Source organism: Lonchura striata, chromosome Z, assembly GCF_046129695.1.
Source record: "Lonchura striata isolate bLonStr1 chromosome Z, bLonStr1.mat, whole genome shotgun sequence".
NCBI classification, from domain to species: domain Eukaryota; kingdom Metazoa; phylum Chordata; class Aves; order Passeriformes; family Estrildidae; genus Lonchura; species Lonchura striata.
This window is the reverse complement of record NC_134642.1, coordinates 86,464,189-86,489,759: the sequence shown is the minus strand read 5'-3', so window position 1 is coordinate 86,489,759 and position 25,571 is coordinate 86,464,189. Positions and strand designations below refer to the sequence as shown.

General features: G+C 41.5%; 1 protein-coding gene across 4 annotated transcripts in view; it reads left to right on the top strand.

Annotated features, from left to right (window-relative positions):
• Nucleotides 1–25,571, top strand: part of SSBP2 (single stranded DNA binding protein 2) — a 128,816-nt gene that overhangs the window by 11,015 nt on the left and 92,230 nt on the right. For all 4 annotated transcript variants that reach the window (XM_021551804.3, XM_021551803.3, XM_021551806.3 and 1 more), the window contains exon 2: nucleotides 21,833–21,905. In XM_021551804.3, coding sequence (XP_021407479.1) covers nucleotides 21,833–21,905 — 73 coding nt within the window. The remainder of the gene's footprint in view (nucleotides 1–21,832; nucleotides 21,906–25,571) is intronic.

The window sequence follows — 25,571 nt, the reverse complement described above, 5'->3', positions numbered from 1 at the left end:
TCAGTCCAGCTCTGTGACAGGCAGTTTTTAACAAGACCATGACTTTCTTGGTGTTTCTCATTTCCCAGTCCAGGACCATATTGAAAGAGTTAACGCAGCTGAAAGGGAGATGCATTCTCCCAGCACCAGTTTTTCTTACTGTGTTGCCTGTGTTTGTTTAGACACACACACTAAATGTAGGATGAAAACCTTCTAAAACATTCCTCCTCCTCCCCCCTAATTCTAACAAACTACAGTGAGGCACAACCCAGACTCTTAATCAGGTTCCCCCCTTCAGATAACCAATACTCAGTCCATCAAGGAAGAGAGGAATCTCTCCTGTGCCGCAGACCCCCAGGAAACACAGCTGCCACCTCTGGTGTTTCCATGTCACACGTGGCACCGCCTGGAGAGAATCTGCCAGCGTGACACTCTCCTTTCCATGCACAGTGCTCTCACCACCGTGCATGGACAGCCTGCTCGTGGGGTTTCTTTTCAAGGATGTTTTGCTCAGGACTAGAAAAAACAATTTCTCTTTTTGGGACCACAGTCCCCCCATCTTTCCCTGGGGCCGACGGTCCAAGAACAGAGATCTTGTCTTCTTCTCTGAAGACAGAGGGCATCACCACACCCTCTTCAACTTTTCTCTGTTCACTCCACCCCTGTCACTCTATGCTGCCAAAGCAGGTCTCTTGGCTCACCGCTGCACCCCCCTAAAAATGCAGTCTCTCTTGGAGGAGAATTTGGTTCAGTCTATGGCTACACAAGAAAAGTCCAACCAAGGTCACTCCATCTCTTTCCACACTATAATTCATTTCCCCATCTTCTTCTGACCTCTCACTCCCAGACCATCTCTTCTCCTTCAGATCAAGGGGGAGTAATATTTCACAAAGCTTTCATCATCCAAGAAGGGGTTAAAAGTCTCAAATTCCCCGGACAGCTCGGGATCTCTGCCCAGACCTCCAGCTCCCACGACTGGACACCTTCCCCCTCCCTCCTCCTCCTCTGCCGGTGTACTGCTGGCACTGTTGCTGTCTCCTGTCTCTCTCCAGAGGGACTCCGGGGGAGCGCAGACATCCCAGATTTCCTCCACCCTTCTGTCCACAGGGGCCAGCCTGGTTCCGGTCCCTCGGTCCTTCAGCCTACCTCAGCCTGGGCCGCATGGTTCCCCTCCCACACCCGGCCTGCGGCTGGGCAGGGGAGAGTCTGCTCTCCACACTGACCAGAACTAAAGAGGAAGTTCCTCTGAGAGTTCCTGCTTTTAACCCCCTGTGTTCTCAGAGACGTGTCTATGCCTTCAGTGGTCAGTCTAAATGCTAGTATCTAACCCCAACCACTGATTGCTTTGACTACCAACTTCCCGAGAAAATTCACTTCCGTGTTAAACCATGACACTCACCAAGGCTGATTTTATGTTCAGCACCTGTATTTACTTGTCTTTAGGATCAATATTCAGCACCTGTATTTACTTCTCTTCAGGACCAACAAAGGGACTACCCAACAACCCAGCTACTTAAAGGAAAGTATTTGTTTGGAGCAGTGTGAATGAAAGCCTCTGGAAACAGCAAAAGCAGTCCATATGTTTTAACTTTTTTTCTGCCTGGGAATGCACTACTTCCCTAATGCTAATCTGGTAGAACAAGCTTTTAATTCCCCCATCAAGCTTCCATCCGGGTTTCTGGACAGCACCCCCAGCAACTGACACAAGTTTACCCAAAAGAGAAGTTTCTTCTTACCTTTCAACAGGTCAAGTGACCTGAAGAAGCTTCTGTGCTCCACAAGTTTATTCTTTCTTGTTTGCACTTTTTTGGTTTGTGGGGCTTTTTTTTCCCTTCAGCTCTCTTGATTGTACCTAGGTGTATGACAGAACCTCACATTCTGGTTCCAGGGCTTGAGGGAACTCTGAAAGCAGCATGAAAACCAGGATGAAAAGTTGTGTTCTGGAGGTTGTGGAGGGATCTCAGATGGGTGGAAAACTGGTGCTCTTAAGCCAGCTGGCAGATATTTTAGCTGAACATGAGCATTTGAGGAGGACAGGACGGGTACCACTGTTTGAAGCAATACAGAGGCCGTCTCAAGGATCAAAGTGTGTTTGAACCCTCTTTGCCCCGCAGCCTTCTGGCTGTAATGGTAACAGATAAACATTGTAAGGTAATACACAATGTGCCGGGGTACTCAGATGTGCTGCTAGGACAAACTTTCCTACCTCTTCCCTCAACCCACTGTTCAGCACAATAAGCATCTTGGAACCTCTGTGTGTCTTCATCCAACACATAAAATTGAAAAATTACTGTAACAAACTGTTAGAAAAGATTCTTTCAGGGATGTGATACAATCCATGAGTTATGCTGCGACCAGTCCTCAGTGAAGATGTTGAGGTGTCCTTACATCGGAGTCAAAAGTTTTTTCCCTTTACATTCAAAGATTCAAGTGTGGTAAACAATCATTTTCCAGCCCACTGTATTTGTATTCTAAGGTCCAAGAATATCTTGTTCCGAGGTGGCTAGGATCTAAGTATTTTCTAGTGGCAGAGTTATATTTTTTTACTTCCGTCACACAGTTTGTAAAATTAAGTACATTTCATCAGTCTCTTGGGCATTCAAATGATGTTCAGATACAGTCTTTCCTGAGTTTTTATTTCTACAAAAAATGGAGATGGTGTGCAGAATTATCCTACCATGCCGTGGGATACTGCAGGGAAGGAGGCACTGGAGATGACTCTTAAAATGTCCAAAGGTCCACTCCCTTTTGAGTGTCTCTGGTGTGTAACCCAATGTGATGTACAAATGTCCATTATGTGATTATGAAACAGTGAGATGGGCACTTGTGATGTGCTTTAGCCAGATCATTTCTCTTTATGCGGGATGCTTCATGCAAAATGAAAGAATGGGATGCTATTGTAAATTACTTTCTGGTTTAGTCATCCTAAGACACCATGTTTGCTGTGTTTCCTCTGTGGCTGAGACAAGCCCATCTTGCTCAGCTCCTTTTTTCTTCTGAGTGTGGAAGGCTGTTAAATGTAGGTGGTTTGGGCTTGCTTTTTAACACCTTGCCTGCCCAAAAATGAAAGAACTGGGTGATATGCATGTATCTGCTTGCAAACCAAAGCCAAGCTGGCTCTGCTAGTTCTGGGTTTTCTCATTGGACTGCATCAAGGTGAGCTTGAGAAATATGTAAGAAATAAAGAATGCAGCCTATGGAAATATTGGCTGAGAGGTGAATTAAAAATGTCCATAGCCTCGGAGTTCCTGCTGTAGGTGTTGGGACCTTTCTGGAGAAGCATCCCACTAAGCTCAGGAGAAGGCTCCAGGAGCAGCCATTCACTCAGTGTGGTCATTTCCTGTGTCTGTAGCCCTTCAGGAGGCACAGGGGTCCCTCAGGGCAGGGTGTGTGTGCGACTGAGCTGGTGTGGTCCTTCCAGAGCAGAGCTGGAGCTGGGAACTGCTGCTCTCCCAGCAGGACTCCTCCACTAGGTTTGCATCCCTGGCCCCCCTCCCCTCCTTCCATGCACTGTGTGCTGCATGTTGAAAGGGGTGAGTCACCTCTTTTATTATGTTTTGAATACTTTCCTCCCAAATGTAGTTTATTTTCTGCAGGGAAAGGAAAGAATTTATGCTGTCCTGGTTCCTTATTTTTATCAGAGCTCTTGCTAACAACTTCCAGCTGAGGGAGTTCTTGATATTTTTAGCCGGAGATATTTAGCTATTTGAGCCTCTCTACATGTTTTCCTCCTGATATATATTAACTGGAGGGGGAGGATGGTTCTTGTCAGTTAATATATTCATGAGCATGGCTGCCAAATTGCCCACACTGACTCCCAGGAAACTGAACACTTCAGAGTTTCGGGGAAGTTTGAGTCTTGGTCTGAAGTATTTGCATCAGTTTCATTACTGAATTCTATGACTGATGCTGTCATAGCTGTGTTCTCACTGAAGCTTCATTTTTTTTTAAGAGATGGTGTTTGTATAAAAAAATAGACATCATTAATTTCTGCCTAAAACCACAAAAAAGTAAATAAACTAAAAAGTTGAAATTGTAAAATGGGATATGGCATTAAAAGATATAATTTCTTTAGAAATATCTTCCTTCTTTTTTTTTTTTCTATTTTATTGTTTTTCCAAACAGCAGAATCCTCAATCTTATTACAGATGTTACTGTTTTATTGGTTGTCTGGTGTGTGGTCTGATGGAGTTCTTCAATACTCCAGATATCGTCCTTGATGACACATCTTACACACAGCATTTTCAAGCTTCTAAATGACCTTACCCTTTCCTGAAACCCACATAAACACTATTTTGAAAGAAAATATTAAAAATCACTCACATTGACCTTTTGCCTTTAAGAGCCTGTTTAACCGTAATTTTCCAGATCTTACTGTCATCAGTTCATTTCCCTTTTCCCAACAAAGTTTCAGATTCAAGATGAAAAGCTGTAGCTTTGCCTCAGTGAAATGCAGTGTTTTCATCATCTGCTCCAGCATTGTCCCTGTGGGGCCTGGGAGGTGGGGGTGAGAGGGGCAGGTGCTCACTTTAATGAGAATTAAATGGCATTTGTTGTTGAATATAAATGGGCCACGGTGCCTTTTCTCTGCATCCCCTCCAAGGTGTGTGTTTGTACTGGACAATACATGCCATGTGCAGCCTGAGGAGATGATTCTGCCTTCTCTTTGTCCGAGCACTCTGGTTCCAGCCTGCTCTGTGGCAGGAGCTGGAGCTGCTCAAAGGCTGCCGTAGCCACCAGGACGTGTCCCATTAACTGGGACCAGCTGGCACACATCTGCCCTGGCAAGCCTGCAGCAGCTCCTCGCCACCCAGCAATTCCTTTAGGGACCCTGAGCCTTACAGTAGCCATTGGCAAAGATGAATATAGCCTTACAGTTGGCACCTAAATTAGTACTGTGGGTGGTGGGGTTATTTTTGGGGGTGTGTGCCCAAAGGCTTTTAAAATTTTTTAATATATTTAAAAAAAGAAATAATACTTGTTTCGTTTTTCCTGCCATGCCTGCTCCCTGAGAGTGGGCAGTCACAAGTCCCTCCTCAGACACAGATTTCTGCTAGAGAATGCAGCTCACAGTAGGCGCACCAGTTTTGTTTTTAAAGACAGGTGGGTATTACACCCTTAGCTATCACCTCAGCCTTTTGGCACACAGGGTCTGTGTGCACCTTTGAGTGCATATATACATTACAAAAGGTGGTTTTAGCGAGCTGCTGCTGTTTGGAGCTGCCAGTCTCCTGCTCCATGATGAGTAATGCTGCTGAGAAGCTGTGGGGCAGCACTGCCACCTCCAGAATGCTGTCTAGTCTGTGTGAGGGCTTCTCCGTGGGACTGAAGGATTAACCAAATACAATCTTAAGCTTCTTAACACTTAGTGAGAAGTCAAAATTTCATTACTTTTAATTATTTTGTAGCAGGTTAATAGATGTTGGCATCTTGTTTGGAAATTTCTTCCCTTTGCAAATCCAGTCCTAATAAAATTTTTAATTTTTTTTAAAATATATTTTGCTGACTGAATTTCCTGTGCAACTTGTTTTAAACTGCCGTGCAAGTCTCAGGGATCTTAAAGAAACTGAGCAGCTGACTCATTATTTTTGCCATTTATACCACTTTTTTCCAGTGGTCCTTCATGAACATGAAAAGTTCTGTAAAATCCTTGCAGGAAAGGGATTTGTTACAGAAAAGCTGCAGTGAGCGACTTCAGCTCACTGTATAAAAGTTCGATAGTCTTGTTTCAAGCTTATATTTGAAATCTCTTATTCTGATAATGACCAGACCTGACAAGATCATCATCCATGTGATTTCATTTGTTTTCATGGCAGCCCTGGGGAGGGAAATAACTGGAGCAGGAATGAAGCTGTGCCCTCCTCCAGAGCAACTTGGCCGCGGAAAAAAAAGCAGTTATTTCAACAGATAAATATGTATTTATGTAGAACACGCACAAAAAGCGGGCATCACCAAACCCTTTAGCCCAGGTGGGATGAGTGGGAGACAATTACCCTTCCAGGGGCCAGGTGGAGCAAGATGCAGTGGAATTTGGGGCACTTCGAGTCGTTATCGAGTGTCTCCTTGTTAATCTTTCATCCCCACGTTACTGGTTTTGAAATTTAGTCCTGCTGCTGTAAAGTTTGCACCCGCCCATTGTTCACCTCGAGGGAAGTGTGAAAAGCACCTCAGGGGGCTGATGTTCCCTTCTCACCTGCAAAGGTCACAGGTTGCATGAGAAAGGGAAAAGCACCAGCCTCGGGAGCTGCTCTGAAAAGCTGTGCTTAGAATTAACACACAAATACTTGGAATGGAAGCATCAGGGGAACATATTCCTAGTTTAGGGTAGTGTGTACTGAATGCTTCAGCTAGGGATTGACGTCACAAGCACTGATTTGGGAGTTCGAGGATGGAATTGTTCTCGTTGAGGTTTAGGTTTAGTTTGGGTGGGTCTTTTGGGTTTTGTGGTTTCTTTTTTCTTTTTTTTTTTTTTTTTTTCTTAGTTGGGGGTCTTTTTGTTGGTTGGCTTTTGTTTGGGTTGCTTTTTTGTCTTTTTTTTTTTTTGGGGGGGGGGGAATGATTGGTTTGTGGTTTTTTGGGGTGCATTTGTTAGTTTGTTCTGACGAGGGTGATACCATCTCAGGATCTCTCCATGCCATGGTCAAATCCGCATTAGTTTTATACTCTATCCAGGAATTAGGTGCTACCATATATGAATAGTGCAGGTGTATGAAGTCTGTAACAGAGATTAGTAACTTTCTGAATAAAAACGTCACATACTTTGTCAACAGCTGTTGTGAGAACAGCTGACACATATTGAAATGAGAACACTATTTTTCTTCTACTGTTCTAAATGAAATAGTTTTATAGGCTTTTGCATGAAAAAAGCAGGAAGGCACATTCAGGTCTGAGGCAAATGATGAAAAATTGCAGCCTCTCGATAACTTTATTCCTGCCTTTCTGTCAGAAATGACTGCTCACTTTTTAAAATTTCTGAAGGTTTATTAAACTTTAACAAAAAATACAAGAAAAGGACTAAATAAGGAAAAATTACAGCGCTGTAAGCCCCAGGCCATCCCATGATAATGATGCAGGGGAGGGAGGGTGGAGGACATATTACATTAATGTAACTATACATCTACAAAAACTTCTCTTAACATACATATAATGTTCACCCTTTAGTTGTGAGAGCCAACTATCTCATTAGTCATTTATAACAATTCCTTGTCATTATTTCAGTGATGTTGGCTAAGGATGAATATAAGAAGAAATCATTGTTACTCCTTGTATTTTCCTTCCAAAAAAACCCGCCCAAAATTCTTAATATTTGGCTGGTTTAATGAGATCATCACTGTAGAACTGTGATCAAATTCACGAACAAGCAGCAAATGTTGCTTTCATTAATTCCATGTGAGGTTTTCACAAACAGGCAGGCAATGGCTCACATTTATTAAAGTGAATGGGTAAGATTACTGAAACGGTGTGGCTGAGAAAAGTTTCCTCTGTTTTGGTGAGTGGCCTTCCAGGGAAATGATGAGGTGGAAGTGCTCAAAATTTTGACCACCTGGACACTTTCCCGTTAGTCCCAGAGCTCTCACAGGGCTTCAATTTCTTCTGATGGTTGATGCCCATAACAAGCTACCTTTGGAGAATAGATTTTATTAAAAATTATCTCTCAATGGCTGTTGCACCTTCAGGGAGGATTGGAGAAATTGCAGGAATTCCCAATAGAAACAATTTATAAAGGTAGGCTGCATCTGGCTCAGATTTATGTTACTTCCACCCCAGCAAGACTTGTGTAGCTCCAGATACTCCATTTTCTCCTCATGCTGCTCCCTTTTTCCTGCAGTCCCACATTTCTAGGGATGAAGAGAGTCTGACGGACACCACAGAGATTAACAATACCAAGTGCATGTCCATCTCTTGCAGTCCCATGGTTGATACAGTTCAAGGTTTACCCACCTCTTGTCCCTTTTCATTTTGGCGTGTTTGCCAATTCCTTTGGGGCACAAGAAGTAGAGTGCCTGGGTTTAGGTTTCAGTCACAGTAAGGCTTATGTGCTCTTGGAGAGAGGGAGCAGTAAGGAGCCGCAGAGTGGCCACCTCCTGAAAAGCAAGGACATTATTTAGGTCAGAAGCACTAGGAGAGGAACACTTCGTGAGATAATGAGCAGTTTTTAACTGTGCTGATCTTGCCAGGGTTATCTTGAGGTTCCCGTTGGACTTCACAGATCTTTATCTCAGGTTTACTTGTTCAGTTGTTATTCCCATACATGCATTTTTTTCCCCCATCTTGGATTGTTGCTTTGTAGTCTGAAGACACCTTCAAAGCTGTGCATCTCCAGGGGCTCGATCTTTAAAGGATTGGATAGCTTCGTGGGAGTCCTGGAAGGGTGGTTTTCATCACCCTGGAGGGTGCTTAAGACCTTTTTAGTGGCTGCAAATCCTGTGTGGGCTTGTCTTGTTGACCAGGCAGTGGAAAGACTGCATCACACGTACGGGCTTGATGGAAACCCCAGGAAATTCTCTGCTATGTTGGCACTTCCATTTCCTTGCTAGAAGGAGATCAGAGGCTGCTCGTAGGGGATGTTGAAGTTCTTGCACGCCAGTGTTGGCACCACAGTTGTGTTCTTTCCTGCTGCTCTCACCCCCAGCTCTGCTCCTCGAATTCCCTCCTGGTAACTCTGTCCGTCTAGCTCTGGGCTAGCTTGCCAAGGATCTTAAGTGCCACATAATATATGTCATCCTGTGGTTTTTCTTCTGTGTCTTTCCTAATGTTTTCTTTTACCTGAATGTTCTGTGTTAGCTCTGCTTACTTTTTCCTTACACGTCCTAAAAGCAAGAATTAGTCGTGTCTTCATTTGTGAACTCAAAGCCTCTTTTCTCTTTTATCCAAATTATACAGTTATTCCTTTGTCATCTATCCCGTGGGCTTCATATGGGCATGAAGTTGTTTGGTTTATTTTTATGTTTGTGCATCCATGTTAAATTAGATGATACATAAAAGGCATAATTTAGGTCTGAAGAGGACATTTTATTGTTAAGGACAGGCACTTTCCACATGCACAAAGAGCAGCCTTGACCATGATTTATATTTCGCATTGACTTTAAATAGTTGAGTAGTTTTGAACTGCATGAGTTAATCTTGCACTGTGAACCTTTGTGTTATTTGTATTTTATGTTTCCCTGGTGCAGTATTTCTTTCCTGAAGGAATCCAGACCACTGTGAGCAAGGAGTTAAACAGTCTGTGCTGTTTTATTCCTGATTAGGAATTTTTTTGCATGTGGTCTTACTTGCAGTTGGTTCTCCTGAACATGCTCTCAGAGATGAGCAACACAGGCAACACATGTAGCACCACTGATATTTTTGGGGTTGATATTCCACCAGTTTGCTCAGATCTTGGGCTGCTCAGAAAAGACATGTCCCATAAGGAAAATTCAGTAAGGAAAATTCTGAGTTTAATCAGAAAAATGCCACAAGTTTTAACAGTGTTACAAAGCTGTGGTTGATTACTCACTGAGCTGGAGAAAAATCCTGGAGAGGAGAGGTGCAAACAGCAGACTTGAAAACTTAGAGGGAAGTGTTGTTCCCTGTGTCTTGCCATTAAGGAACTTTCCTTGTCTTTTGCTATGGTGTAAGGATTTGCTTTAAATTTAATGCAGTTCTTGCGCAAGAAGAATTAACATTTACAGAAAAAAATCAAACCAGTGCAGTGCCAGAAGGAGACACAAAATTCCTTGTACATGCTAAAACTATTAACTGACTTTAACACTAAAAATATAAAGAACGTCAGCTGGTCTGAAAGAGAGGACTGACCCTCAGTTAACGTACTACTTTATTTCCAAAGCTGTTGAAAGTTAGAGTGGCAAAATATACAGTTTCCCTAAAATTTTCACTCTCTCCTGGGCAAGCAAGGCACCCTAGGCAGCTGTGCCTGGAGTGATCGTGCTAAAAATGGTATTTGTAGGACACTCCAGCCTACCCAAGGTGAAAAATTTAACTTCTCCAACAGATTCATGACAAAGGCATGAAAAAACTTCTTCTGTTGCACCTAAACATTACTTCAGTTTATTAGCAGTGCTATCATAACCATTTCACATAAATTCCTGGGAAATTCCCTGCATAATACTGAATTCTTAGATAAATGATGAGCTGTTCTGTTTGGCTACATTTTTATATCCCAAATTGTGTATTGCTGTTAAGTTCTTTATAAGTGGGGTTTGCTTCTTAATGCAGCAGTTAAAATTCTGCAGACGCCTTCATTGTGGGAGTAAAGGCCAGTCCAGTCATGCTTTATAGTAACAGTACATTTATAAATTGTTTATAGAGGGCTAATAAATAATTAATGTCTGTTATTAAACAGGTTACAGGCATGAAGGGTGTGTATTATGTATGGCAATAAGCACACAGTAGAAGGTGTTAAAGACAGTGTTTTGTCTAACTGCCGCCCTAAAATCCATAACAAATGACCCTTTGTTAAAATATATATTAAACATTTGATTTACTCAATGCAGATTTATAAATACTTTATAGTTAGTACTACATATAATTCCAGGACTTGACTCCAGTCTTCTAGTAAAACCCTGCTGAGGAAGCAATGGCTTTTTGAGGTGAAATTGAAATCCAGAGCTGTGAATGCCTGGTGCTGTGCTGAAAACCTGTCTTCTTGTAATATACTAATAAAAGGATATTTAAAAGAACTAATGTATATTTTCTAAATAGACATAGAACCAAGTCAAGCATCAGTAATTCGGAAGACAAATCAGGGTATTTCAACATGAGTACAAGATTTAGATTCAAGTCTCAGTTTGAGTCATGTTCAGAGTAAGAAATGGTATTCCTAATTAAAAATAATTTGTTTTAACAGGCAGTTACATTTTCCTTATTTTTGGTTTTAATGCAGCCATGTGCTGATGCAAATAAAAATGTTGCATTTAATGCAGATTGATGTATAGATGTGCATTTTCTTGTGAGATCTGTTTCTAGTTTTATTTTGAGGAGAGAAACTTTTACAGATACATTATACATAATACTGAATTAATACGACAGATAAATTGTGAAGCTTTTTTTTAGTCATGAGTCTTTGTAGTATGCCTTTCCATGTCCTGTTATCTTTGACAGTAGCTGATTGGTTTTGTTCATTTCAGGTATAGTCTGGTTTTCTCTGTTTCAATCTGTCTCCACTAGATGTGAGACAGGACTGAAGGATATTCACCACTTAGCTGAGAACTGAAATTTTTGCGGGTTTTTTACTCTGTTCAATTTCAAGTGAACAGTTGATGCAGAAACAGGAGAGTTCCTTAGTAAATCACAAGTGTTGATTTCCTTTTCACTTTAATGCTATTCATTGCAAGTTTAATGCCTTTTTCTTCACTCAAGAGTTTTGCAGTTATTCACAATCCTGCATCAATACTTATTTTTGAAAATGTGCATATTACAGTTTGGTTCATAATTTTTCTTCATGAAAGCTTTATGTGGCATAAACATAGTTTCACTGAGATTTGAACATCATGCATTGTAAAACTGAAGTGGTCGTGCCTGAAAAAGTCTATCCTCTGCCTTTCTGTGTATAAAAGGTGAAATGGGGAGGCATAAATTGATTTATTTGTGTATGCTAATAAAAATACATAGTTAGTAGAAAGAGTAAAAGGATCTTAACAGGCTTTTGTTCATCACTTAGTGCTGGAAGTGGCTTGTGCAAAATCTTTGGTGGAGTCTTGGAACATCTCCCTCCCCTTTCCCACCCCTGGCAGTACCAATACTTCATCACAACGCAGCAGAGGTAATGCTGGCAGGCTGCAGAAAAAGCAGAAATTTTCTTTCCCCTTCCTTCTGCAGGTAAGAGTCTTGTGGAAGATAAGGATCAGTAAAGCAAATACCTATTCTCTGCTGTTTGTAATTCCCATGTGCCGACTTCTTGCACTGAAATCTGCTTTTGAGAGTTTCCTGAGTAATTCAAGATCAGCTTCTCTTTTACTGCTAAGAAACAGGTGAAATGAAGGAAGGAGGATAAAGGCAATAAATGAAGCATGGAATAGCAGTGTAATTATTGTAATGTGCCTGGAAGTGTCCAAGGCCAGCTTGGACAGGGCTTGGAGCAACATGGGACAGTGGAAAGTGTCCCTGCCTATGCAGGATGGGGACAAGGATGAGTTTTAAAGTTTCTTCCAACCCAAATCTGGTATTCTGTGTGTGCCCTTTTGTGGCTTAGGATCAGAATCTCTTTAATACCACATAAATATCTCAAGTCAATTTCAGGTGGCGTGTAAACAGCATCCTAAATACAAATATTTGATGAATAGTAATATTCTGTTCATATTTAACTCAGAAGTGAAAAACACATGAAAGCTGTGTACTTTTTTTTTTTTTTAATGAACTTTTCTGTGTCCTCAAGCAGTTTGATCAGAAGTCTTAAAATGTCACTGAGAATAAATGAAAAATTGTGCTCAGGCACGAGTTTGAACATGAACAAAAAGCAAACTGGTGTTTATATTTAATAAAACATTTTTGAGTTAATTTTGAAGGTATATTATTTTTGCACTATTGCTACAGAGGATTTTTTACATGAAATGGTTCATCACTTATAATATACTGGAAAATATTTTCTGAACCTCTCCTTAGCAAAACTGTATGAAGTTCTTGCATAGAGCTCACCAGTATTTTTAATCTGTAAACCTTTGACTCAGTTAAGACACCTTGACTATCTTTTTTTCCTTTTGATCACAAGCTGAGAGGTTTAAGTACTTCTTTGCTGTGCCTGGAGTGCCAGGGATGGTGATCCCCAGGATTCTTGGTGCTTGGAATTGTTGTGCAGTGGCTGAGGTCAGGTATTGGCTCAGTACATGAATTGGGCTGCAGTGTTGGGGTACATCAACTCACTGTAGCATAAACTTCTAGAACCTTAAATTGTCTGGCTGTGAAAAGCTTATCTGGGTTTTCTTTTTCCTTAATTTTTTTCCCATTTTATTTCTCCCTCTCATTTTTATTCCCCACCCCCCCTCCCCTTTTTCAACTTTATGTGTTTATTTGTTATTTGTATGCTTATTTATACTTTCCAGTGCCAACTCCTGGCATCCTAAAACCTGTCCATGCCCTGCAGAAATTGCATCTTGACAACATGACATTGACTTATATCCTGTATTTCCTGCCCTGCCTGTGAAGGTATCCATGAAGTTAACTTAATAACTGAATCCAGTGTGGATTAGAGAATTTTAGTAATACATACTTGAATTTTCTATTTTCTGCTGTAAACCAAATGTAAAGCAACCCTTTTTTAAACTGGGTATGTTGTGTTCAGAAGTGCATTTTTAACTGTTAAGAGCAGAACTACTGGTCTGAGTTGCATCCTGCACATGGTAGAACTGGAGACTTTCGCATGCTTATGCCCTTTAAATTTTGATTTAGCAATTAATGCACAGCCAGAGATTGTGTGACAAATGCCTTACTTGTTTTCCCTGTTTCATGTACGAAGAAATAGAACTCTGTGTCAGTTCTTCTACCAAACATCAGCTGTCAGTGCAGAATCAAATACTTCCCATCCCTTTTCCTTTGTATCTGGTTTCTTCCTTTCAAACACTAGGCAGTGGTAGCAATCTGGAGAGCTAGCATTCAAATTTTATAGACTGATAGTCCAACATTTGGTAGTAGAAATTCAGTACTGCAAGGTTTTATTATTGCTGAGGTTTTTAAAGGTTTGGTGGTTTCTAATGTGTGGATAAACTCTTTGTGAGCCTAATTTTCAAATATCTTACTCCTGTTGCTGAGATTCTTTTTTTGAAAGTATTCTTACTATTAAAAGATTGTGGGAGGATATAGAAAACCACTATGGCTTTTTTATGACCTGCATTTCAAAAGGAAGGTGTTTCTGGTAACTTCCAGTTCAGAGTCCCAGCAAATTATCTGTAAAGTTGTAAAATACACATATTTTGGTATTAGACCATCCCCTGGCCAGTCTGAGAGGACAGGACGCTCAGCAAAGTCATCATGTGTGTAGCTCCAGTTTATCTGGGATGTTGCTGAGTGGAAATATTGAGTAATTGGGGGTCTTGGCTGATCCTTGTGGGCCATGGTCCAGTATGGGGGAGCAGCAAGAGACTCCCTCCAGCTCCCTCTGTCAGCCAGGGATGGGCATGAGGAGCAGGCAAGGGTCTAAATCTTGGAGCAGGGTGGCTGGATGTGTGGGGGCTGAGCAGGTGAGAGCCCAGCCAGATGTGTGGGGGCTCTGCAGGTGAGAGCACAGCCAGATGTGTGGGAGCTCTGCAGGTGAGAGCCCAACCAGATGTGTGGGGGCTGAGCAGGTGAGAGCCCAGCCAGATGTGTGGGGGTGAGCAGGTGAGAGCCCAGCCAGATGTGAGGGGGCTCTGCAGGTGAGAGCCCAGCCAGATGTGAGGGGGCTGAGCAGGTGAGAGCCAGATGTGTGGGGTGGAGGTTCAGCAGGCAGGTGTGGGTCTGTCCAGAGCAGGCTGTGTGCAGCCTGCAGTGATTTTAGGAAAAAAATCTGCATTTTAAGTGTTGCACCTCCAGTTCAGGCGTGCTGAGAACCTCCACGGGGTGCTTGCACTCACACACAGACACCTTCTGCTGTCTGGGGTGGCTGCTGTTTTGCTTTTGTTTTTTAGGGAAATGCCTTGTGTTCCTCCACCTCAGCCCCCAGGGCAGAACTTGCCACCCAGCAGGAGTGGCAATCTCCTATGGTAGTGGTTTGTTCCAGCATCACAGCATCACAGGAACAGCATCACAGCTCCTTGTTTTGGAGGGGGAAACTTAATGGCTCAGGCAGAGGCTCAGCTATCATCTGCTGATCCAAATACTTGAATGGTGTTAATATTGTTACATGACTTTACTTCCTTCATTGTTATTACAGTCTTTTTTTTGGATCACTGATGAATTTTTGGATGCAGCCAGAGTAACCTCTTACTATTTTCTATTTGTCTTCCATTGATATTTACCATCAGTTTTTTAAATTTAGCCTGAGGCACCTGATGCTTGTCTTGCACTTCTTTCCTCCAGGTTATGTGTTTTTCTGCAGAAACTCTCTCCACCAGTTCCCTGTATTTCTTTGTCTTCTGAGGTTTGATAGCTTCACTCTTACCATTTCAGAACTTACTCTCTCCAGAAGAAAATTTTACTGCTTCCTAATAAGTCATACAAATTACTTTAGACCATTACTTTTTAGGTAGATACTCAGGGATTTCATCTTGTGTGTCACCATCCCATATGATTCCCATAAAATTCATGAGGTGACTCGTAACTGTCTCTTCAGGTCGTCCCACCAAGCTCTCAGTGTAGAGTTTGCATTTTACAGAGTCTGAACACATAACTGGAGCATGCAGTGAGTAGGGGGAATGGCACAGTCTGTGTTTAACATCTGCAGCTGGGTTTTAGCAGGACCTGCTCTAAAAGAGGAATAAACTCTTTTGCCCAATATTACTGGTGACACTTAAAAGGGAGACCAGCAGTCCAACCCCAAATATCCTGGGATTCTTTGGACAGTATATTAAATGTACGTTCTCTGAGAAGAGCTGGGAAGGCGACTAGCAAAACCATGGGTCCTTATAGGAGCCAGATGCCCAGAAACACTGATTTCTTTGTATGAATGAAAATCAAATTAAGTGCTGCTTGCTCAGTGAGGCTGGTGGGCACTGCATGTCCAGGCAGTGCTGGTCCAGCTCGTCCTTGGGGAGCTGCTTGGTGCATTCCTGCTCCCTCCTCCTCCTCGGCCTTCTCCAGGGGATGCTGTAGACAATTTTTTCCTACTCAGAGTAAGCAGCTCCTTCAGGAACACTTGTAATATTTTAATATGTCATATACCAATCAGTAATTCTGTGATTTTTAAAGCTTTAAAGTTTGCATTTTGGACAGGTCTGTGTCTCTGCTTTGCTCACTGATTGTGATTCTCTCTGTGCCAGCTCTGTGCTGCTGCCTTTGCTTACTCCCAGGGCATGGCATTAAACTCATTAAATACAGGAAATTTTATACTGGGGATAAAATACCATGTAAAAACTCATTACTATCCCATTGAAAGCATCAGGGAAGACCAAGGTTACCACTTTTACTATCAGGAAGAGGTGGAACCGCAAGTATTTTTATTAAAGTCTCAGTTTAATACTTTAAAATACTTTAAAATGTATTTTGTCAGGTAGCTATGTTTTAGCTGCCATTTGGAATATTTTATAATTATGGTAAGTTGTGTAGTTAATATGGGTTAAGCCCAAGAAGCTACTTAGAGACTACCTTTAAAAATCCATATATTTGCATAAAATGTATTACTTTTTTTCACTAACTGTGGACTTCGAAGCCTGTGAAACTGCTGGAAGTCTTGAGGAATGTATGTGCCAAACATAGGTGTAAAAACGACAGTTCTTTTATTTGAAATTCTTGAGGTCATCAAGAAAACTTACCTTTTGATGAAGTATTTGGGAATGGATGGAAATTGACCCATTCAAGCTGGAGCCTTCAGAAGAGTGTTTTGATTCTCTACTAGTTTGGATCTATAGTAATTTCTATGAGCTGAGACCTGAGACAAAAAACAAAAATGAAATTCAACCAGAGTCAGATGAAAGCAGTGTGACAGCACAAACTGAGGCATCCTTAGCTGATGAAAATACGCAAAACCATGCAATTAAGTGCTTGTGGAGGAGACTGCAGACACTACCACGTCAGACATCTCTGATCTTTCCCAAAAGATCAGTGCATAGCAAATACCTATTCAGTGTTTAGTTACACACTGGTGCTCAGCTTAACACGTAGTTGGAAATGGCTGTGCTAGTGCTTGAAGTCTGCAGGAGTTCAAGTAGCAAAAGCGTGTGAAGTTACGACACATACACACACAAAAAAAGGTGAGCTGCAAGAATGTGGGTGAACTGAAAAACCCTGCTGTTGTTTATTGTGCTATCAGAGCAGTCACCAAGGGCAGGGTGGCCTCACTTCAGGAAGTGAATTTTTGGGACATCTTGCAAGGAATCAAGTGGAAAAGAGACCAGAGGTGGGTCTGCCTGCTGGCAGAGAGCTGTGCTGGGTGAAGGCTTTCCCTGTCTGTGAAAATGGGGTGAGCAAGGAGAAAGGATCAGCTTATTTGCAAAGTACTCAGGCTCATGTAAGGCCCCCATTCCTCACAGCTCTGGGTGTGCAAAGAAAGCATTCTCTGCTGTGTGCACTGGGAGGGAGAAATAGCTGTGTGTGAATCATGTTGAACACATTTGACTCTGGCTGTGTTTGCAGGGTGGTGCAGGAGCTCTCAGGACACTCCAGTGCCCGGAAAACATCAAGGAGATCCCCCAGGACTGTTTCCTCGATGAGTGCTTGTGTTCCCTTCAGCACCTGGGTGTTCCTAAGAGCACCACTGAGACTGCTGATGGGACACAGGACACTCACAGTGACACAGACCAGTCTTGAGCTGTGAGAGGCAGCAGTGGAGTGGCCTAAACGGAGCCTCTTGGCAAGGGCAGCCTGCTAACAGCCCAAAATCTCAGTGGTGTCTGGGATGTGCAGGTGACCCTGGGGTTGCTGCTTGTGCTGGGGGATTTCCATCATGGAGCCCTAAGCACAGGGAAAAGTTTTAATGGACTTCTCAGGTAGTGCTTGGATTTGATCCAAAACTGTGGCTTAGCTGGTCTCTTGAACAGTCCTCTCTCAGGTAGACAGCAGACTGAATCATGCAAATGTCAGGTGAGACAAGTAGAAAAAGATTTTATATATATATATATACACACCCATCTATATCAAAAATACATTAGAAATAAATACTTAGGAACAAATTACATTACCATATAAATATTCTAAAAACAGGGGGAGAGAAGGGGCGAAAAAGGACGGTCATTATGACCAAGTAGGCCAGAAAGTGTGGTTTGGCATATTAAATAAACTTCCTTAGAAGGATTGTTTATCAGTGTTTGTTAAAACTTGGTAAAATCAGCTCACCTCCAGGAGCTTTGGAGGTTTTAAAGTACTGAATTTATGGATTCAAGAAAATTTGTTCAGAAAAACCCTGCTTAAAACATGTGTTAAGATTCAGTGCCACTTGCTCTAGTTTTAGGGATGGGATTTGTACTTTGAATGTGAGATGAGTAAGATTTCTAGGATTTGAAATGAAATATGGATTTGAACTGAAGTCTTTAAACATTCTTGAAAACAACAGAAAAGCTATTTCTCTGTACAGAGTAGTAATTTTGGAATACATGAGGTCTTCTGAAACATTTAAGATCACTTCTATGAAGTTGCTTTTCATTCTTGCTCAGCTGCTTCACTCAGACTTACAATTATGTATGGATATTGATTTTCTAGTTCTTTAATTACTGTTTTGAACCCACCAAAAGTTAAATTGATGGTGTGCCATATGCTAAGCTCTCCATACAGGAAGAGTTTTCAGAAAATTACATCTTAACAATCTAAAAATGCTGTAAATATATCTTGGTGATGCTCAGATCTGGAACGTTCCCATTATAGATACTTTATTTTTTTTACATCCATCATCAGATGTTAGCAGTATAATGGCTCTTGGTGACAGAGGAAGTGGTGGGAACACTTGTGTGATGTGCAGTCTTAGTCTTTTGGTTTGGAATTGGGTGAGTTCACCATGTTTCCATCAATGGAAGTAGTGCTGCAAGGCTTGAGTTGTAAGTTCTCATTAAGCTAATTGCATCTCCCCATCTTTAAAATGTAGGAATGTAATTTCCACAGCACAGTTAGAGGAATTACTGTTTATTTCCTGGTAGTATTCTGATAAATGCTTGACTTGAACCACTTAAATGGTTCTTTTCTGTGGAATTCAGTAGCTGCTTGTGGGATGTAGGAATGCCTTGTCCAATTAGAGCAGGAACTTCAGGCAAAGTGCACCAGGTTAGCAACATGAGTCAGACAGTAACCTTTTTTGTTTGTTAATGGAGCGAATGTATCATCAGGGTACAGATGAATGTGTGCTCTAATTGTCTTGGCAGGGAGGGGGGAGCTCTGGCCTGTGTCATATCTTTAACAGAAATTACTGCAGCATTGTCATAAATTGATTGGAAATATTTTTTCCTCACATTACTCATGGGATGTCAACAAGTATGCAAATGTGAAAATTCAACATATGTCTGCTTGCTGCTTCTGCACGGTTTCTCACACCAGTTTAATGAGTAAAAACTGTCTTTTTAAAATGTCACTTCAAACCCAAGTCTTTTGGTGTTGAAGACCACCTCACTACTACTTTCTTAGTCTTATGACAGGATGGGAAATAGTTAATTAATTTGTTCATGAACTGTAGCCTGGCTTTTGTTGTATTCTGTTCCTCGCCTGTCATTACAGTTTATGTATTTGGTATTGCTCGTTACCCAGCCTTGCACCTTTTTGGATGTCTCTGCTGTCTTTCCCCAGAGCATCAGTTTCCCATTGACCCTTCCCTGTGACACAGTGAAACCTCAGTGTCTGTCTTTTGATGTCTGCAGGGTATGCATTTATTTCCGAATGAACCCATAACGTTGTTACATTCTGTAAAGACTGCCTGGAGCGCAATAACAAGGGCTGGGGCAGCCGTACACACCTAGTGAGACCCTATGGGATTAATCTGTGCTGTGCTCCTGTCCCACATCTGTTGGTGCAAGGTAGTCCCAGCTCTCCTGGCACAACCCTTGGCAGGCTGGGGTTTACCACAGCTGGATCAGCCTGGAAGCCTAAAGCCTTCTACTGAAATCTGCCACATTTACCCTCCACTCTCTCATTAAACACCATTTCACTGCGCTGCTGGTTTGTTTAGCCCAAGAGGTAACAGCATGTTAGCAGTTGGCATCGTGCTTAATTAGCACATTCTGTGTGTTAGGTCAAAAGTTTTAGGGTTGTCTTGTTGTTGCAGTGTTGAAATATCCTGTGTTTTTGGAGCAGAGACAGTGGGGACAGGCAGGGATGTTGGGCTGTGCTGGAGCACTGTGCAGGCACCCAGAGTCCTGAGAGGGGGCACAAAGCCCTGTGGGCATTAAAGTCTTGTGCTGTCAGTGTGGGCATCAAGGTGCTTGTCTGCCAAAGCTTGCAGTCGATGGCAGAGCCATGGGGTGCTGTAACCCCCGTAGCAAACCAGGGTTTGTGCTGCTCCGCCTTCCTTCATGGGGCAGGAAGGATGTGATCACACAAACCCTTTTATCTGGACTGCAGGCTTCATGTTTGGAGAAGAACAAGAAAGGGACTCTCGTAAGACAAATGAGGTGCTTTAAAGCATTATTGGGTATTCAGGATGTATTGGCTGTGGCAGAAAAGCATTTCTTCTCTGTCTCTTACATCTGTCTTAGATTTAGTCTGCAACATTTATTGCTTAAAATTTGCATGGTAGTTGACCTGGGAAGAATTAAGTCAACTCTTAATAGATCCTCTTCCCCCACAGTACTTAGAGAGTTCAAACTAAAACTAGCCACATGTTTCAATTATATATATTTAATTTGAGAAAAAAAGTACATCCTTGCTTTTGAAGTCTGACAGAGAGTAAGGTAATATGTGAATGTATTACATATACAAAGTACAAACAGCTAATGAAAGTTGTTTGTAGAAACATTTTTGGGGAAGGTCTCTCTGAGATTTTAAAATTTCACAGTTGATAGGTCACTGCAATAATTACTGCTCCATCAAAGCCATGATGGCAGCGATCACACAGAACATGGAATAGGGTTTTGAACAGGAAGATAGATCCTCTCCCTCTCTTCTTTGTGTAGCTATCTACAGGTTTTTGAAAATTAACAGGGAGAATATTTCAAATACAAATAGCTATGTATCACTGGGTGCATTCAAATACATTTTACATCTCAGAAACATTGCAGGTAGCAAACATAAAAGATCCTTCTCCTTCTCCTTCTCCTTCTTCTCCTCCTTCTCCTTCTTCTCCTTCTCCTTCTCCTTCTCCTTCTCCTTCTCCTTCTCCTTCTCCTTCTCCTTCTCCTTCTCCTTCTCCTTCTCCTTCTCCTTCTCCTTCTCCTTCTCCTTCTCCTTCTCCTTCTCCTTCTCCTTCTCCTTCTCCTTCTCCTTCTCCTTCTCCTTCTCCTTCTCCTTCTCCTTCTCCTTCTCCTTCTCCTTCTCCTTCTCCTTCTCCTTCTCCTTCTCCTTCTCCTTCTCCTTCTCCTTCTCCTTCTCCTTCTCCTTCTCCTTCTCCTTCTCCTCCTCCTCCTCCTCCTCCTCCTCCTCCTCCTCCACCTCCACCTCCACCTCCACCTCCACCTCCACCTCCACCTCCACCTCCACCTCCACCTCCACCTCCACCTCCTCGAAAGCCTGGAGACTTGCAGGCAGACAGACGGGAGGCTCTGGGGAGTCAGCTGGAGCTGTGGCAGTTGTTTGTAGCTCTGCTGCCACCAGAGCCCAGGTCTGGATGAATTTCAGGATCTGTTTTCCCTTTGCGGCAGAGCTGTGGTTGTTCAGCCATGCCGGGCGTCGAGGCTGCCATCACTTCTTCTGACTCAGCCCGAAGTTTCCATGTTCTTTGGAAAAACCACAGGGCTATTTTTCAAGTGTGCTAACAGCTTGACACATTCCACATGCTAAAAAGGTTGATCTGGAAAAGCAATCAGTGATGCTGCGTGAATATATTGTATTTACAGTAAGCATGCTCACTCAGAGCAGCACTGGGTCACTTGTTAGCTCACTGGGCACTTGTCCAAATATTAAAAATGTTGACATTAAGTAATTTGGGGGCTTAATAATGTTTTAATTAGCAACTATTTAAACACCTCTGGTCAGATTGACCTGCATGTCTAGTTGAAAATTTCTGGTAGAGGTAATAGATTTGGCATGTTGAGTACATTGTGGTTTGTGGAAGTCAGTGGAGCATACCTCAAACTTGTGATAATCCTTTATTTTTGAAGAAGAGGAGCAAACAAATGCATAATACTAAATATTGTCCTTTCTGTTTATTTTTCAGATTAGCACTGTACGTATATGAATATCTGCTCCATGTAGGAGCACAGAAATCAGCCCAGACATTTTTATCAGAGGTGAGTTTTTTAACATGACTTCTGAGGGTCTGCAAGTGAAATAAATGTGATTTAGTCTAGAATAAAAGCAGTGAGAACCTTGGGTATCAGTTTGCCTCAGTCTGCTGTTCCTCATCCTCCAGAGCCCAGTTTGCCTTGTCATTTTACATGATTTTGTGCAACTATTTTTGCTGTGGTTTGTAATCCCCATTCTACACTGGGAAAGATTAATCTATTTTCTCTAATAAGTGGGCATGCTGGAGAACACTTCAATGGTACTCAGTTTTGATGACCTTTTAACTTACTATTGATATCTCCAATTGTGAATGATGGGTCCTTCTAAATGTATTTTACATCCCACTGTCATACACTATCAGTTCTACTTCTCTGGAGCACTGCTGATCTCTCTGTGCTCTCACCATGCTTTTAACCACTTCACTTCTTTTCATCTGTTGAATCAATGATATCCACAACCACTTAGGTCCTGCTTTTTTAAACACTTTCTACTTCTAATGGAATTTTTACTTTTACACAGTAGTTTTGGGGTTTTTTAAAAGAGTCTTTTCAAAGACTTTGTATGCATCTGGTGAAGGTTGAAGTAAATTATGTCTCCTCAGCATTTTATTTTTGCCCTAGGATACAAATGTATGCTGAACACATTGAAGTCTTCTGGGTTTATTAGTGTTTTTAATCTTTGACAAGAACATATAAGGTAATAATAACAACAATAACAGTAACTAATAATAACAACAATAGTGTAGTAGTAGTAGTAGGAGTAGTAATAATAATAGGAGTAGTAAGCAGAAATTTGGAAAAAATAGGCAAGATATTGTCCCAGGAAAATTGCTGCTTTAACTGATCCTCCTCCAGAAGCTAATAAAATTATTATGCTGGTGATGACATTTTGGAGATGGAAGAGGGGCAAATGAAAATCCAGAGAATTGTTTGCAATGTTTACACAAAACTGACAAAGCACAGATAAGGAAAAGGGTAGAATTGTAGTATGATCAGTTTACATTTATAATAAAGCATGTTTTTGACAATTGTTTTATCTCTGTGGTAAAACACTGGAAAAATGAGAGAAAATAATGTAGAGTATCATCTTGGCTTTTCCAAAACAGCTGTCATTTGTAAATAATGCATTGCACAAGGTAAATTTTGTGCACTTTGTTTTTATGATGTATTTGCAAAATGAACAGTTGGAGAAGCATAGCTGGTATGACATCTGGATTTCCTGAAAACATTAAATACAGTGTCTTGAAACTCAGCTTTTAAAACTAATTCCATCTTGAGTTACAGAGAAGATCTCAGGTCTGAACAGTGAAACCTAAGGATATATCAAATCTTCAAAATTATGACTTGTACTCATCAAGTGATGGTAAAGGCAGCTCAGGGACAATCAGTAGCGCGTAGTGTGGGTATGAGGTACTAGCTGTGAGTCCATTTCCTTCACTAATTAGCAGTGCAGGAGAGTAAATGTGCTGACAGTTCTTGTGAATGGTTCTGTGACTGCTGTGCTGGGTGCTCTCTCAGTTTGGGTGAGTTTCATTTTAAAGTTAAACTGTTGAGAGTAGCTCTGAAGCTGAGTGTTGGGGCTTAAAAGAAGAGCACACATAGATTGTCTGAGCTGTAGGGCAGCTAAGAGTAGTGTCTAAAGGTTAAGAGCCCTCTCACAGATATGCCAGGGACTGTGACTCAGAGGAATGGAGCCAAATTAAGGGAAAACAGAAGCTGGATATCCACAAATCCACTGTAATACTCTATTAACTTAGGGATGGTTGTCCTGACCATCCCCATGTTTTTGTCATGCCTTGTGTCTAGTTTGACTTTTGTATGCTTCCCTTGAAGAGCTGATCTTTATCCCATGCATATTCTATCCTGGAAGTCATATTCCAGCCTTGGATAATTCCATTAGCCTGGCTGGACCAGGTTGGTGGGCATTTCCCAGTTAATCATTCCCTGACTATGAGCTTAACCAGTACGCTTGACAATGAAGATTTTTTTTTCCATAAATAATAATTCTTGATAAGTCTCGTTGGTCAGACAGACCGCATCTGCTATAGTAGACACAAGTATGGATATTTGAAAAAAAAACAAAATAAAAAGCCTTGAAAAAAGTCCCTAACTTCCACGTTCCCTTCAGTCTCCTTCTCCCAATCAGTTTCTCAAGATGACATATGTCCCAGGATCCACAAAAGACCTGAACTGGGTAATTTCCTCACCAGGCCCTGCTTTGAAGAAAACAATCACTGCTTAAACATAATGTGGGTGTTCTTCACAGATGTAATTTTTACTGCTACGCAAATGATATTTCTGCTTCAGAAACCACTTTTTCGTTCTGGTTGTACAATGCATCTCTTCATTATGTTATTTTGAACCTTCTCAGAAGTACTGTGTGTTCCTGATTATTAATACAAGTCTTTCCAAGACATTCCCAGGGTGCATGAGGAGCAGCTGTGCCTCAGAGAAGTGTATTTGAAGAGTGTGTAATACCTTTGTAGTGGCTTTCACTTTCAAATGTTCATCACTTTTTCCTGCCAGCACTTAAGGAACTTTAAGCACTTAAGCACTTCAGGAACTTAGTGAAATATGTTTTTTTGTGTATTAACTACTGTGTGAGGGATGTTGGGTTTTCATTCTGTCAGCTTTACCAGTTTACCAGCAATAGTGGCACAATGTTACCTGTTACAGACAATTTAAAATAGCATAATTATTTTAAAATGTTGTATTAATAAAATATATCAAAATTGTATTAGCTTTCTTAATTTTTGAGATTTTCTACATGGATTTTCATGTAAGTACCAACAACATTTTTAGGCATATTCTGCTACTGACAAAACTTTTATGAGTTTAAATTTCCTAAGAATTGGATGTGGAAATCAAGTATTAGTTGAGAATCTTAAATCTCTCTGAAAAATGTCAGCTTTAGGAAGGCCCCTGACAGTATGATCACTATATGCTTTAATGTACTTCTACATATATGTATATGGATCTATCACTTAAAATTCCTTTTATATTAAGGCTGTTTAAGCATTTAATCAAAATAACCCTCTTTTTGTCTGTCTAGAGAAGAATATGGTTTGTGCTTTTAGCAACTATTTAAAGAGAGTTGGACAGGAAATTATGCTATGTGTCATTGTAACTGGAGGAGCTTGCAGTGCACACAATGCAAAGTGTGCACCAAAGATCCACCAAGTTCTAACATGAGACATTTTTCTGGACAGTTTTGTGTGGGCTTTATTAAAGCCCAAACGATTCAATTTTGGTGTTAAGGTCAAACTACCAACTGGCATTGACAAGGTGGTTGTGGGAGTGTAGTTAAGGTACAACATTTTGGGAAGTTTTGCAGAGGCAGATGCTGTTGCTGTTATTGGTGATTGGTTCCCTAATAAACAACAAAAGTTTGAATTCAGGAGCTGAGAGCTCTTAAACTGCATTTCCTTTGAAAAGAGCACCAAACAGACCCAGTTTCCCTGGTGGCGAGGAAGGCCCAGGCAGTGCAGGTGTTGAGGAGAGCCTGCCAGCACAGGAAAGCAAGGCAGAGTAGCTGTACAATTACCCTGCGTGGTGGGAGCCGGGTTGTGGCAGTGGTGCTGCCTTGCTTTGCCACATTACCTGTGACTGAGGCACTCCTTGAGGATTATAAAACACTGCTGGCCCTGGCTGCGGGGGTAAGAGTGCCACCTG